The sequence below is a fragment of the Cebidichthys violaceus genome, unplaced genomic scaffold, assembly GCF_023349555.1.
Source record: "Cebidichthys violaceus isolate CVI_PGR_0920_01 unplaced genomic scaffold, fCebVio1.0.p SCAF_13, whole genome shotgun sequence".
Taxonomy (NCBI): domain Eukaryota; kingdom Metazoa; phylum Chordata; class Actinopteri; order Perciformes; family Stichaeidae; genus Cebidichthys; species Cebidichthys violaceus.
The window spans coordinates 5,699,505-5,713,789 of NW_027176296.1; the positions used below are offsets into that span (position 1 = coordinate 5,699,505).

Below are 14,285 nucleotides of genomic sequence, written 5' to 3' on the forward strand. Positions count from 1 at the left end.
CTTACAGGATTATCTGTTGCAAAAGGAATGTTTTGTCAGTGAGATCCTTATTATCAGCTGCTGGTGTAAACACTGACCTTGGGAGGCTGGCAACACCTTGGCCTGGAAAACGAGGCTATGACGCACACACAGCTGCAGCCACGCACGTTACAGCACAGGTGTGTAGGAATGCTTATGAAGCAGTAAAGAAAAGTACATCTTAGGTTGTGTCCCTAATGTACAATGATGATTTGTACATTTCTGTCTTAATATTACCACCATCTATTTATCAAATAATATTTTCTATTTCCAAACAAATCCCAATATATGTCAGTATAATACATTGTAAATGTCTGAGAGAAATCAGCAGATTCAAACATGTATTAAAAACAGTCAGCATCATGAGCTTGCATTGAAAATGTGATTACCATTCAAATAGGATATATATATTTTTTAACTTTAGACATTCAAATGAATCAATTACTTGAGCATCTCTAACCTCTTTTCCTCTTGAAAGAATATTTGTTCGAAGGCAATTACAATGGAAGACTCAATCCCAGCTGGCATTTTGATTTGTGACTTTTGTGGAAATTCCAGATTTGCTAGATAGAAATCTTTTTGTGTCCTGGCATGACTGCGTCGTTGTATTGCACATGAGTAACGCATCACATGGAACAAAGTGTGACCAATAAAAAATACAATTGAGAAGGCCAAGAGACTATCAGCAGAACAGAATTGGATTTTGGGGTATTTAACAGCTATTCAAAGTTAGTAAAACATCCTTTTGTCATTGTACGCTCAACCTTAGGGTCGGCTGATGAATGGAAATCCCCTTACCAAGCTATTTAAGTAATTTATCTGTTTTAATCCAACTGTCTCAGATTCAAGTTACAAAGGAAATGTGTCTCATCATACACTATACAGTACATGAGCACTATTACCATTATTTGTTGCTTGTAAATTAGGCATTGTGTTCAGAGTCAAGATACTCCATTGGTTCTGGGAGTTTCTGAATAAAATATCTTGTGTTATTTATTATTATTTTACGGGCTTTCCTGTCATGTGTACGCACATTTTTCTACAGTATGGTTGGCAACTGATGCTTAAAAACTTGCCAGCATAAGAAGCATTAAATTCCCACGTGAATGAATCTGTTTAGCGTCTGTAACTGTCATCTTTTGTATGTGTGGGCTGTCTGTGGGGTCAAAAAGGTCAGTGCATCACCAAGGATTCACCCCAGCAACAGCCAATTTCATTCAATGAGGCCAGCGAAGGGGGAAGCACCTTTCTCCCTATCCAATGATATCATCTTACCCCTAACACTGGGACATTGTCTGTGGCCATCTCTAAGAGGCCCACTTTGGAAATAATTTTTCAGATATGCTGGGCAATTTCACACTTCAGAGGGATGTTCACATATTCAGGGACATGTATGACTCGTGCCCAGACTGATATGGGGGATTAAAGTCTTAAACGTGTCATGTGTATGAAGAAACCTTTAGCTGATGTGTTTCTGTTTGTGTTCTCTATGCGTAAGCTGCCAGAAGCTCAGGTGTAACACATACAATCCTCATCTCAAAGGGTGTTTGGTTTCTACCCAGCAGGGTCTAGCTGGCTTCTTCCAGCTACTGTTACCGAGCTACTCTCATCACTAATTCATCTGCGCTCTTCACCCTAAAGCTCTGGGTGGCTATTTGGTTGGATGGTTGGTCGGCTAAGCGGGGGGAAGGACAGAGTTTCTCTCTTTGCCGGAGCAAGTGCACCACCAGGGCTCCAAGAGGAGGACAATACCTAAGCTGGGGCCCGATGCAGAACGGGGAGGCCATGAGCCCACAGGACTCGAGGGCAGCAGGGGCCGAGGCAGAGGCCGCAGAGGAGCAAAAGGCCCAGAACCAGAGCCAGAATCAGGGTTGTGTGGAGGCCACAGCGCCTCCGCTTCCTCCTCCTCCTTCTCCGCCACCACCAGGGCCACCAGAATACCCGAGGCCTAGGCTCATTTTCCACACCCAGCTGGCTCATGGGAGTCCGACAGGCCGCATACATGGATTCACAAATGTCAAGGAGCTGTACGCCAAGATCGCGGAAGTGTTCAACATTTCCCCCTCAGAGGTACAAAAAAAGATAAGAAGAAAATGTAAACATGATTAGGCTAATTTGTGTTTTCCAGTTTTGTGAGACACGATCGAGATAAAAAATAAGAAAAAAGGTGTTATTCCATTCTTACATTTGTGGTAGGTAGGCCAGTTGCAAATAGGTATTAGGTTTCCATTCTAGGCTATTTTGCATGATGCACTGTTGAAGATCATTTGACCTCACTACTGTCTGCCAGACTTTGTACTCGTCCAAGCCTTGACCAGGATCAATAATGGAAACAAATAACTAGATAATAATATGTGGTCAGTAAACACAACACATACAAAACAAGAGCAAAACAAAACCAGGTGATGCAAATTTTGCTTTGAAAGTTATTAAAACAACAAAAAAGGGTAAAAAGATAATAAGTGCTCACTTACATTGATCTAAAGAGCCTCAAAATCTCAAGCTATTTAAAAAAAATTATAGACTATTACTGTACCTAACACACAGGTTTTCTTTTATAATGTGGTGTCACCCAAGCCCAATCCAAGATAAACACTGATGACATCACAAGGATTATTTTCTCAGCCTTGACAAGCTCCTCCTGAGCCACATAAGAAAAACTGTTTTCGTAGTCGGACTAGTACTCCACATCTAGAATACTTGAAGACGGAACATTACACTAAATATCTAAATACTGCATCGAGTGTAGCTGTAACAAGTAACTGTTTCTAAAACAGTGTTTTAGAGACAATAAATAGTACATTTCAGGTAAATCATATTTCCAAAATTGTATAAAATTATGGAACTAAACAGTCAATTCGTAGCACTTTAGCAGTTTGCAGTCAGGTTACAGCAGGAAGCTGCTCACAAGGCCAGAATCCTTGAGAAGAAGTCTAGTCACTAAACCTTTAGCAGGTCAGGGCTGGCCAAACTACACTGCAGTCTGATACTGCTCTTAATGCTCATGAGCATATATAGATGTCCCAGATAGACTTATCATGGCTGTGCTCATTTTTTGGATTTCATACAGGCATTTTGATTGCACTTATCCAGACCAGATGGAAGTAGATGCAACAGTAGAATCATCAGAGTGTGTAGGAGGAAATTGATAGTTGAGGAAAGACTGTAGAAGGGCTTTAATTGTCGGCAAACGATTTGCAGTTTTGTGCATGTTCACGTTTTGTCTGCAGAAATTAGTTTATTGAATTAAACTGTGGTTGTTAGTGCAGTTCGATATTATAGGATACACTTTTAAAAGGAGTTTAACCTGTTAAATAAGGATAATGGTAGCCATGTGCTGCTCTGCGTGGTTCTCCATTATGGTAACAGAGCAATGAATATTCAACACTGACCTGACCTTATCTAATACTTATCAGCAACGTTATGAAGGCCACCATGAAGGCTAGAGATGAAGGGATATAGACCGATGTACATTTCATAGGAGCTAACCTTGATGATCTTATCAGGCAACTACCAGATATTGGCTTGTTTCCTTGTCTTATATAAGATTCAATTCCTAAATGCTAAATATCTATTATAGGAAGAAACTGTCAACTCATGTTGATTAACCCAGGCTTTCACACCACAATAAAGTACAAATACACACCTCAATTCACTTGTATTCATCTTTTGATAATATTTTCACTGTAAACATCTTACCCAGAATGACTTAAGATGAGTGGACAGAAGAATGATTTTATATTGTTAGAGCTGTTTCCTCACAGCAAGGGGATCCAGTGTATCTGCCCGTTGTGTGTAGTCTGCCTGGAATTTGTATGTTGTAATTCTCAGATGCTCTTGTCCAATTGAATTAGACACTCTTAGTTCCTGTGAATGTGTTTGTCTTCTTATATATGTAAGCCTGTGGTAGCTTGGCGGCCTGTCCAGGGTAAACTCTGCCAAGTGTGTCCTGAGATAATCTACATCTGTCCTGAAAGAATAAGCAGTTTAGATAACTGTCGGATAGATTACTATAATAGTAAACAATGCAAGGGTTGGAGCCTTACTTTGTAACAAATGCACAATCATAAATAGTAAAAAACAATCTTTCAAACTTTGAGACTTTTAAGTATGTCACTTTTTCAAAAACAGTTTATAAGTAATGCAAAACACTAGAATGATGAATAAAAACACAGCTTTTCTTGTCTTGTATGCTTTGTTGTTCAAGGCATTAATACGTCTTTAACCAATAATTGAATGGTTTTGTCTGGCACTATATAAATACAAAGTTTAGATCTGCATGCATATCTACAAGACCTTGAACTGGAGTCTGAATTCAAGATACAAGACTTCTATGGGAAATAACAGTCAATTAGTTGGTGATAGTGAGAAGTACAGCAGTTCCCATGACCTCCTGTGGACTAAACAGCATAAAGTTACAGTACGGCTGGATTTCAAAGAGACCTTGGACTGCAGTCAGACCGTTCCACTTGCCAAGAGAATTACTATGAGCAATATTTAACAGGAACTGCTCCAACAGAGATAAAAGTTCACTCAGGTTATCTTGAATTTCCGTTATGGATTATAAAGTCAAACTTAAACTTTCACCTCAAAAAACAAATTATTTTCAACAACAAAGACCACTATAGTTCTAAACTATAAATAAACTATAAAAAAGGGTAGAGATGGTGTCAGAGAGTCAGATGTTCAATCCAACAATATCAGATGTGCTAATGCTGTTCTTTAAAACACATTTGCTTCAATACATGGCTAATATTAGATGGTGTACACCTGAGATGTAGTTACATTTGATGACTTATATGTTTAGGAAAAACAAGTCTTCATTTTAAGTGTTGATTACTATCAGCTCCTTATCATTTTGAATCAATAATTAAACCACAAACCTTTGAAAAACATCCAGAATTAAGAACTTAACCTCTACAACAAACAAAAACATGTTCAACCAAATAATCTGTATGCTGTGACTGATTTAAACATTAATCTTAAGATATACAAAGGCTTTTAATGAATTTAATTAATGTAATGCTGTCACAGTCATGATTCTTAAGAAAATGGCAACAACAGTTAAATCAAATGTTTTGCTCTACTGCCCTCTGCTGGTTAGTCTCTATACTGCACAGCTACAGAAATTCTGAAGGGCTCTTTTTGCTTTTGTAATATTATAATAAATTGTTTTATGTTTTGTTTTTATAATTAAATAATGTGTTATCAAGGATTTATAAATGGTAAATGTATTCTAAATAATAACCTTGGTGGAGTTGTAATCTTTTTTTATTGCAGAGTAAACTCTGGACATAATATCATAAACAATCTGATATCTCACTGATTAACAGAAACACATAACTAACTATGGTGCATTTCTTCCCTTTAGATCCTGTTTTGCACCCTCAACTCTCACAAAGTGGACATGCAGAAGCTACTGGGGGGGCAGATTGGACTGGAAGACTTCATTTTCGCTCACGTCAGAGGGGAGACCAAGGAGGTGGAGGTGACAAAGACAGAAGACGCATTAGGCCTCACTATCACAGACAATGGAGCTGGATATGCTTTCATCAAGGTGAACAAGTGACAGAGCTAATCAGGCTGAGCCCTGTTATCTCAATTTGTAGAAGGCTCCAAACTGGGAATCTCATGTGAAAATTCACAATTTGTTTCTTTCAGAGGATAAAGGAAGGCAGCACCATAGACCAGCTGAAGACAGTATGCGTTGGTGACCACATCGAGGCCATCAATGACCAGAGTATTGTAGGCTGTCGACACTACGAGGTGGCTAAGATGCTAAAAGAGCAACCTAGAGGCATACCCTTCACTCTCCGCCTGGTGGGGCCCAAGAAGGCCTTTGGTGAGTAAAAAATGTTGTCTCGATGACTGCGGGCCTCACTGTCATGACCAAACAGGCAGGTCCGACCTATTGTTGCTGACCAGAAAACAATTATAACCAGATCAATGTATTTATGTCTCTGGTTATAACTGGCTGGACTCGATGACCTGTCAGAGTTAGGTAAATACCCTTAAGCCAAACTAGGACTTGAGCATATGCTAGTATGCTTTCAGCACATTGCACCATAGACTGCTAATGCTTGGCATCATTGCATGATGACTTATTGACCCTTCCTTCCTTCATTCCTGAATACAGCAGGGAAAAATAAATATATCTGTTTCTCCTTTTATTGCTATTCTAAGCTCTCAGCACATGCTGGAAGTTTGTGCTGGTCGTGATTCATTAAACAATTTCCTCCGCAGGGTATATCTTTTTTATGATAGCACTGTCCAAGCACCAACAGATTATTCCCAGGAGGACCCACCCTGTTGTCCATAACTGCCCTCAGTGGTTGATGGATGTGAAGATTCTCTGGTAATTTTCTCAACAGCCAAACATGAAGAGGAGACAGGAATATTTGAGGGATTACTGGCTATCTGCCAATGAGCCTGGAAAAGTTGTTAAACTATGCAGCTACAATTACTTGACCAGTGTTAAGGCAGTGGCTGTTAAGCCTCAGCCTATAAAGGATTGTGTGTGACTGAAGATCCTGTGAAGTGGCTCTGCAGGGAAAATATGGTTGTCAGTAAATACAGCTCTTTTTTTTTACCAGACTAATCGAAATATTGCAGAGAAATTACTGAGGTACTTTGCTAATAGTTTTTGGGGAAAAAATGCAGAGCATCGGAAATAATTTCTGTAAATTCAGTTACTGAAATACGCTTTCATTCTCAATCATGTATAGCCAGACAACTTAAAAAAAAAGCTTTAGGGAGTTTTCATTTCATTGCAACCACAGGAGAATCCAAGGCTCTTAAAAAAGTAGATAATGCACAGCAATGCATTTCAATATTTTAAGCTTCTTTTAGTTTACAATTCAACTCCAGGCATAACAGAAACAGAAACGAAGCAAATCTTTTATGGGAATACAGAAACAACTTCCTGGAAACACCCTCCATAGACAGGAACACACACACACACACACACACACACACACACACACACACACACACGCACACACACACACACACACACACACACACACACACACACACACACACATATTTGTACTTCTAAGAGGACTTTTTTTTGACACCATGCCTTCCTTACCCCCTAAACCTAAAAATAAACATCTCTGAAACATACCTAAGATAAAAATGTCTACCTTAACCTTAAAGGTTCTCCATACAATATTCAGAGCATTAGTATAGCATCAACATATACTGTATAGTACAGGAGGATGCAAACACATTTATACTTGTTGTGAGAACATTGTATGGACTTACAATCTTCCCTGAAGGCTTACACTAGCCTTACCCATGACCATAACATTTAACACCAAAATTAAGTTCCCCAAACAAAATCTTATGAGGACTTAATTGTTGTGCAGAGATGGAAAGTCCAAAATGTAACAGCGTGAACAATATTCCAATGTAATGAAATTGCTTACACAGAGAGGGAACGCACAGCACCACACTTTTTCACACACTTTTGCAGTCACACAGAAGACAGTGCCAAAGAAGCTATATATATTTGATCCAAGTATACTTGTTGTACTTTCCCTGTTGCTAGAGTGCCTGAGATAAACTTTCATATACATTTCAGCTATCTTTCTGCCAAGAATAGAAATAGATGCATACATTCATTGGGTAAAAGTGACTTGGTTTTTAACAAAACCGTGGCTCCCTTCTCTGACTTTTGCTGTATTTCTTAACATGTGTATATCTTACTTTACACTGATTCGTTATGATTTGAGTTTGAGAAGTTTATTGGTGACATCACCCAATATCAGCCTCTTGTTTATGACCAAAATCTGCTCTTACAATGAGCAAGTTTTTTATTCACTTTTGAACCTGTGACCTTGTTTCAGGAGAGTCTCTTTCACCATGAGGGCGTCCTCCTCCCTTTTCCCTTTTCCTTTCCAAGAAATATTTTATCTGTCAAAAGAACAATAAGTGTGTTATTTATTGCATCTGGTGTAGAACATAGAGAAGAAAAAATTAAGTTCCCTTTTCAGAGTGGATGCAGCAGACTGGGCCCCAGCTGGAAGCTAAATCCATGGTCAACACGCTTATTTCCTGTTAACAATTAGAATAGAATATTGCCACCATGCCTCCTAATGTTATTGAGAGAGAGCAAAATAGTAAACAAAACAACCTCAACTTTAGCCGCTCCCTTGTTCTGAAGCTTTGGACTGTAGGAGTTTTAATTAGCGGAGTGAGTTTGCTCAGTTGTCATGGAACTGCTGATGCTCAAACTTATCCATGTTGACTTAAAAGTTTTGTTTTTGTGAGCTACTGTGTTCATGATAAAGAGGCATAAACAGAAACCAAACATTGTATACCATTCGGTGAACATTTTTATGCAAAAGAGCTTGAAATAGGTGTTATCAAACCACAACCTGGTTTTTGAAGTAACATCAACTTCACTAACAAGGACCACGGCAATAACAGTATGAGTTTCAAGGTTTATTGCCTGATGGAATGATTGTTAGATTTCGGAATCTGAAGAGAAAGCAAGAGAAAGAAAATAGAAAAACAAAAACGGGGTTGGGGGGGAGGGATGTGAAAGCAAAGTCAAAGAGGAAGTGAATGGGTTCGTTATGCTTAAATACTTTGTGCCGTGTTCTGGGCGTGGTCAGAACAGATGTCCTTAGACATTCAGTAGCTTTATCTACAGTTAAACAGGAGTAGCAGTTAGCAGTTTAGTATCTGGTATACATTCTGAACAGAGCAAAAACACATCACCTCATTTCTCTGTATTAACCTACTAGTCACAATTTTCATGGGCGTGAATTAAATCTCTCATTAATTGAAACACACATGATGGCTGGCTGCCAAATCCACATAGGATGAATTAGAATTCATGTGTAAAATGATGTATTACACTAATTAGACTCCTGAATGTAACAGAGCTGAGACTTCATTATGGCCCTAAATGTTAGAAATATTAGTTTAAGAATACTATGTGGTGTACAGAGAACCTTATTGTCATGCTTTCCAACAGTTATCCAATTGTAATGTACATTCAATTCCAATGAGCAGCAAATGTAGGCTACATTAAGCTTTAGGTCTGATGTCACTTGTTTACACTATTGAGATTATCTGTCTAAATAAAGGTTATATATTATTCCATGTCAGTTTCTAAGGTCACACAACGTAACTCATAAAGGGGGGGGAAATGCTCTCAGTCACATACACTGTTAACGTGACATAGCTGATGGTGACTTCTGACATCCCTCAGGAAAGGATTTAACAGATGTGCAAAGCAGACCCTGGGGCTCAAATTGCTATTGTGAGCAAGAAAGTTAAGCATTTCACATGTCAAAACAAGACTGCGGATATGCTAGCAGCTGTGTAAGGCTATGCTTTGAGCTAAAAGCTAACATCAGCAGGCTAACGTACTCACAATTCAAACTTTGAGATTTGATAAAGTTAGCCATGTTCACCATCTTTCGTGCATTAGCATGCCAACATTTGCCACTTATCACTAAACACAAAGTAGAGCTGAGGCTGATGGGAATGTCATTAGTTTTGCAGGAAGGCATCTACTTGGATGAGGATATGATGATGTGGTAATCAGCTGATTCACAGTCAACAACGCCATTGTTAATACAAACAAAGTTAGAAACAGGCAACAGATGGAAATCCAGAGACATGATTGGCTTCAACACTGTTCTTTGTTTAGATGACACACAACATCACAACAGATTGCAAGCTGAAATTGAATTATCAATGCATTGTCATGACTTTACCAAGTATTACTTATTCAAACAATATTTCATGTTATAAAACTAGCAGCATTATTGGGGTGCCTTCTGGTAAACTGAGGATGAATGTTTTGTCATTTGAAAGCCAAGAAATACACATTAGTGAAAGGTCGCTTTGGTCTCTGTTAATCTCTCTTTCTCATGAAACCATACTGTGTATATGGAGTTTTGATTTCTGACAGCACAGCAGTTTCTTGGGTAATGCTAGAAGAAGAACATGGTAGTAAGCATTGAGAGCCACCCACGAAAACTTAAACTTAAAAACATAGTCTCTTTAATTTGATTAATGGTTAGCATCATGTTTGTGTGTGTGGTTAGACATGATTGGAATGAGGACCAGAGCGCCAAAATCTACAGAGGGCAAGATGGTCAACGGGAGGGAGACGCTACGTCTTCGCTCCAAGGGTGCTGCTACAGTTCAGGAAGTGGTGAGTTTCACACGCTTTGCCGGACAATGACTGCTTAACTTCCTGATGTGCTCGGTCAGTGACAAGTATACGCATATATGCACACACACACACACACACACACACACACACACACACACACACACACACACACACACACACACACACACACACACACAGAAGGAACTATTAAATGATTTATAGTGTCTTCCTCTCTATTTTACAGTGGATTAAATATTATATATTTATATTTATATTAAATATTTTTTATCTTGTCTTGAACATTATTTGATTTGAGGTTTTTGGATGTGTTGAGTGGAGATTGAACTGAACTGAACACTCCCAGTGGACTCTGGTCCGACATAAACAAGCACACACACACACACACACACACACACACACACACACACACACACACACACACACACACACACACAGCCACACGATATCCGTAATTCCACATTGAACAATGTCTCTCTCACTTTTGCTGGAAGTGACCTCTGTAAACACTTCAATGCAGGATATCTCACATAACACTGAACTATGAAGTGAATACACCGACCATATCCATTTGGAGAAAATTCTGAGGGTGAAAATGTTCACTGGATTGAACACTTGGCAAGCCGTGAACACCTACCAGCAATACTCAACTTCATCTGTAACTTTGATATATTTATACAACATAAAGATAAGTGATAAACAGTAGCCCAAGATATTATTGTCTCTCACATGTTTTGGAATGAGAAGGAATGCTGAGTTTTTATCACCATATTTAGAGCGGGGACACCAAAACATTTTCACCAACACCTCTGTACTTTCCCATTCGCTCTGCCAGCAGAATGAGTTTGAAGAACAGGCCACCAAGAAAGTGGACGATCTGCTAGAGAGCTACATGGGCATCAGAGATCTGGAGCTGGGTAAGATCACCCACATAAATCTTGGGTCCTTAAAATAGACATCACCTTTCAGTCTACCTTTGCCATTGCTGAACGGATGTTCACAAACAGATCCAGGAGTCAGTTGGGTTTATTGTGAGCTATACTAGACTGACAATCAGCCTCACTCACTCTCTCGCAGGCTGAGATAGGCCAGCCCACTTCATACCTGGGTCGGATTTAAAGGAAAATTCCTCTTCAGGATTTATACTCACCCACAAATAATCCAGGGAGCTGTAGTGTGTGTGTGCATGGTAGTTTAGTATTTACTTTCCCTTGACCCTTTTGACCTTTGAGTTCCTACATTTTCTCTTGAGTCTTCAGTATTCAGTGGAGGAATCAAGAGCGACAGTTATTTGTCAAACATATTTCAGCTCAGATCAGTTTTTTCCCAGCGCTTTCATCTGCATCCTCACAGTCTTCCTGTGGATGAAGTTTGCTCAATTTTCATGGAGATGTCATGCATATAATTTTATGCTCAATCGAGCAAACTTCACCTGCTATGGAAGACAGTAAAAAGAGTTTAAAAGCTTCAGAAAAAGGGTACATGGAATAAACTATTACTCTCAATAACAATTGTGTAAGCAGACATAAAAAGCAATTAGCAGCATAATTTGCGGGCTATTTTCTTTCATACACTGAATATCACAACAACCAAAACATTTTAAATCATTGTTGTTTATTGTGTTGTCAGCACACATGAGAGGGGCTTCTCCATGCTGAAGGTCCTTGGAAGATTCAGGAATTTGAGTGGGACACATATTTAAAATTGCCAGTGATAGCAGTTTGCCCTTTCCCATAGACCTCCAAGGCCAATGGCCTGTTTCCAAATAGACAGTTGGCTGTTTAGACCGCATTTAAAACAGGTTCATGATTTCTTAATCTGCTATTCTCTCTGTTTTATACCTAGATTTGTTCCTATAGAATATAGAAATATTGTGTTATTTTCAAAATAATGGGGAAAAAAGTACTTGAAAAGCCATCGTTTTACCCGCATATCTTTAGGCACATAGAAATCTGGCTATCATACAAACTCTTTTCGAGGTCCAGTTGTTTGGGCAAAACATGTACATACTGAGATAGTGTTGAAACACGAATGACAGCAGATTTAAATAGCCTGACAGTGCATTCATATTGGGGATAACATTTCTCTTTGCCTGCTTATTAACATTAAAAAATAATAGAATACGCTGTTTTTAGGAGATTTTGAATGCATTTCCTGCGCACGAGGAAGGAATTTAAATTCATGTTATGTTTGGTGTTTCATAAATACAGTTTGACATCATTGAGATTGCTCCCGAATCCATTGTAAATCATATGATTAATTGGTCAATTTAATGAGATAAAAGACTATAATAGGACATCTAAATGAGTATTTGGTACATTGTTTTGGATTTGGCTGCTGAGAAAGAAAACTTACAATAGCTATAGTCAAAACTGGACTAATTACAATCTTTCGCATCCCTTCTTTTCTGCAGCAACCACCATCGTGGAAGCCGGTAAAGACAAGAAGAGCCCTGATGACTTTGCAGAGGCCTTGGACTCAGTTCTGGGAGATTTTGCTTTCCCTGATGTGTTTTTGTTTGATGTATGGGGGGCTATTGAAGACGTCAAGAATGGTAGAATGTAGACATTTACTATAACAGCAAGAAAGAGAGAGAGAGAGAGAGAGAGAGAGAGAGAGAGAGAGAGAAGAGAGAGAGAGAGAGAGAGAGAGAGAGAGAGAGAGAGCTCTGTTCTCTAGTTCATCCAACTGGGAAAACAAGAATCCGTAGATGCTATGAATTTTTAATGACTTCCTTTAAAACCATAACAGGGACCGCAATTAATTCAACCATTTGAACAGTTAAATTACAATAATTTGCTAATAAGTCAATATTCAATCTTAATGTTTTCCTGAATGTTGACAAATCTTTACAATAAATGCAGACAATTGCTGTGTAGTTTTTAAAACACATTTGTTCTGAAATTTAAAGATTGAATTGAACCATTACGGTGTAGGCAATTAGCTGCTGATCTTGTTTAGGAAATACAGTGACAGTGAAATTAACTGGTCCACAATAAAGGCTAATTCCCATTTTGATCAAAGATAAAAGTTTACAAATGTTTTTTAAGGCCCCATCCCTTCTTATACATATAGGTCATTATGCAAAGGATACGTTTACAATGTGTCAGGAAACACAACAGCAAAACAGTGGACAATCAGCCAGCTATCTAGGAATCAAGGAAGTTAGATAGGCAACAATAAACCTTTTTCCTCTGATGAAGACCCACTGGGTAAAACAGGAGAGGAACAAGGAGACATTTTTGGGTCATATCAAAATCAGAATGTATTAGTCTAGAAGTCTACTTCTCCCTTATCAATAACCTTCACAAACTAGAGAACTACATACATGATCTATAACTTATAATATGTTTGCAAACATATAATCAAGTGGCCACAGTGCAAATACAAATTAAAAATTAAATAAATAGCAGTTTAAATATTTTCAGACCTCTAAGTAAGTATCTGAAATTGAACTTGTTTTAAGACATTAATTGCAATTGTCATTGGAAAGTGGAAGCATCTGTGAATGAACACAGGGAGAAAATCCTCAGCTGAATGGCCTTGCTTCGCAATTCACATTTTCCCACATGGTAATTACTGTCAAACAGGAATCAAGCCCATAATTCCCACAGTAAAAACAAAACAAAAACAAATTAGCTTGCTGTTTGTGTAAACCATTTCATTGGCGTTCCCTGCAGCAATTTTGCCTGAAAAATGTGTCTTCTTGCCCACTAATATGAAAATAACATTGTATAACATATTCACATGCCCTTTTGCCATACATTCACAGGGAACTTTTTTGGTTTGTCTCGAGAAGAGAATGTAAATATACTTAATGCGTATGTTTCAGTCTTTATAATTCAGGATCACTTAATGTGCTTCTCTCTCTGTCTGTCTCTGCACTGGGGAGTATTTACTGTGGAAAGAAGGAAGCATCCACCTATATGTTGGAGTTTGACAGTTCAATGTTTTCTGGCTCACAAAACAATATGAACAAGTTATAGAGTCATTATTTAAATACATGTAAGCAAGTAAACACTGAAATACAGCTTGACTCAACTTCACTCACTCCGGCTACACTGTTTCAGCTACATTAGTATTTGTCTTATGATGTTTGAACACTTTGTAT

The 14,285-nt window shown here is 38.4% G+C and overlaps 1 protein-coding gene across 1 annotated transcript; it reads left to right on the plus strand.

Annotated features, from left to right (window-relative positions):
• The first annotated feature begins 1,785 nt into the window (after positions 1-1,785).
• gipc3 (GIPC PDZ domain containing family, member 3) lies at positions 1,786-12,739 on the plus strand. The gene is made up of 6 exons (XM_068707143.1): positions 1,786-2,088; positions 5,390-5,575; positions 5,680-5,860; positions 10,086-10,195; positions 11,010-11,091; positions 12,588-12,739. The coding sequence occupies exons 1-6, from the start codon at positions 1,786-1,788 to the stop codon at positions 12,737-12,739; spliced, it is 1,014 nt and encodes a 337-aa protein (XP_068563244.1).
• The last annotated feature ends 1,546 nt before the right edge of the window (positions 12,740-14,285 follow it).

Excerpts from the sequence above, each read along its gene's own strand:
- gipc3 (XM_068707143.1), top strand. The coding sequence starts at position 1,786 with ATGCAGAACGGGGAGGCCATGAGCCCACAGGACTCGAGGGCAGCAGGG. Across the intron at positions 5,576-5,679 it reads CTGGATATGCTTTCATCAAG|AGGATAAAGGAAGGCAGCAC; the intron begins GTGAACAAGTGA and ends TGTTTCTTTCAG. Across the intron at positions 11,092-12,587 it reads CATCAGAGATCTGGAGCTGG|CAACCACCATCGTGGAAGCC; the intron begins GTAAGATCACCC and ends TCTTTTCTGCAG.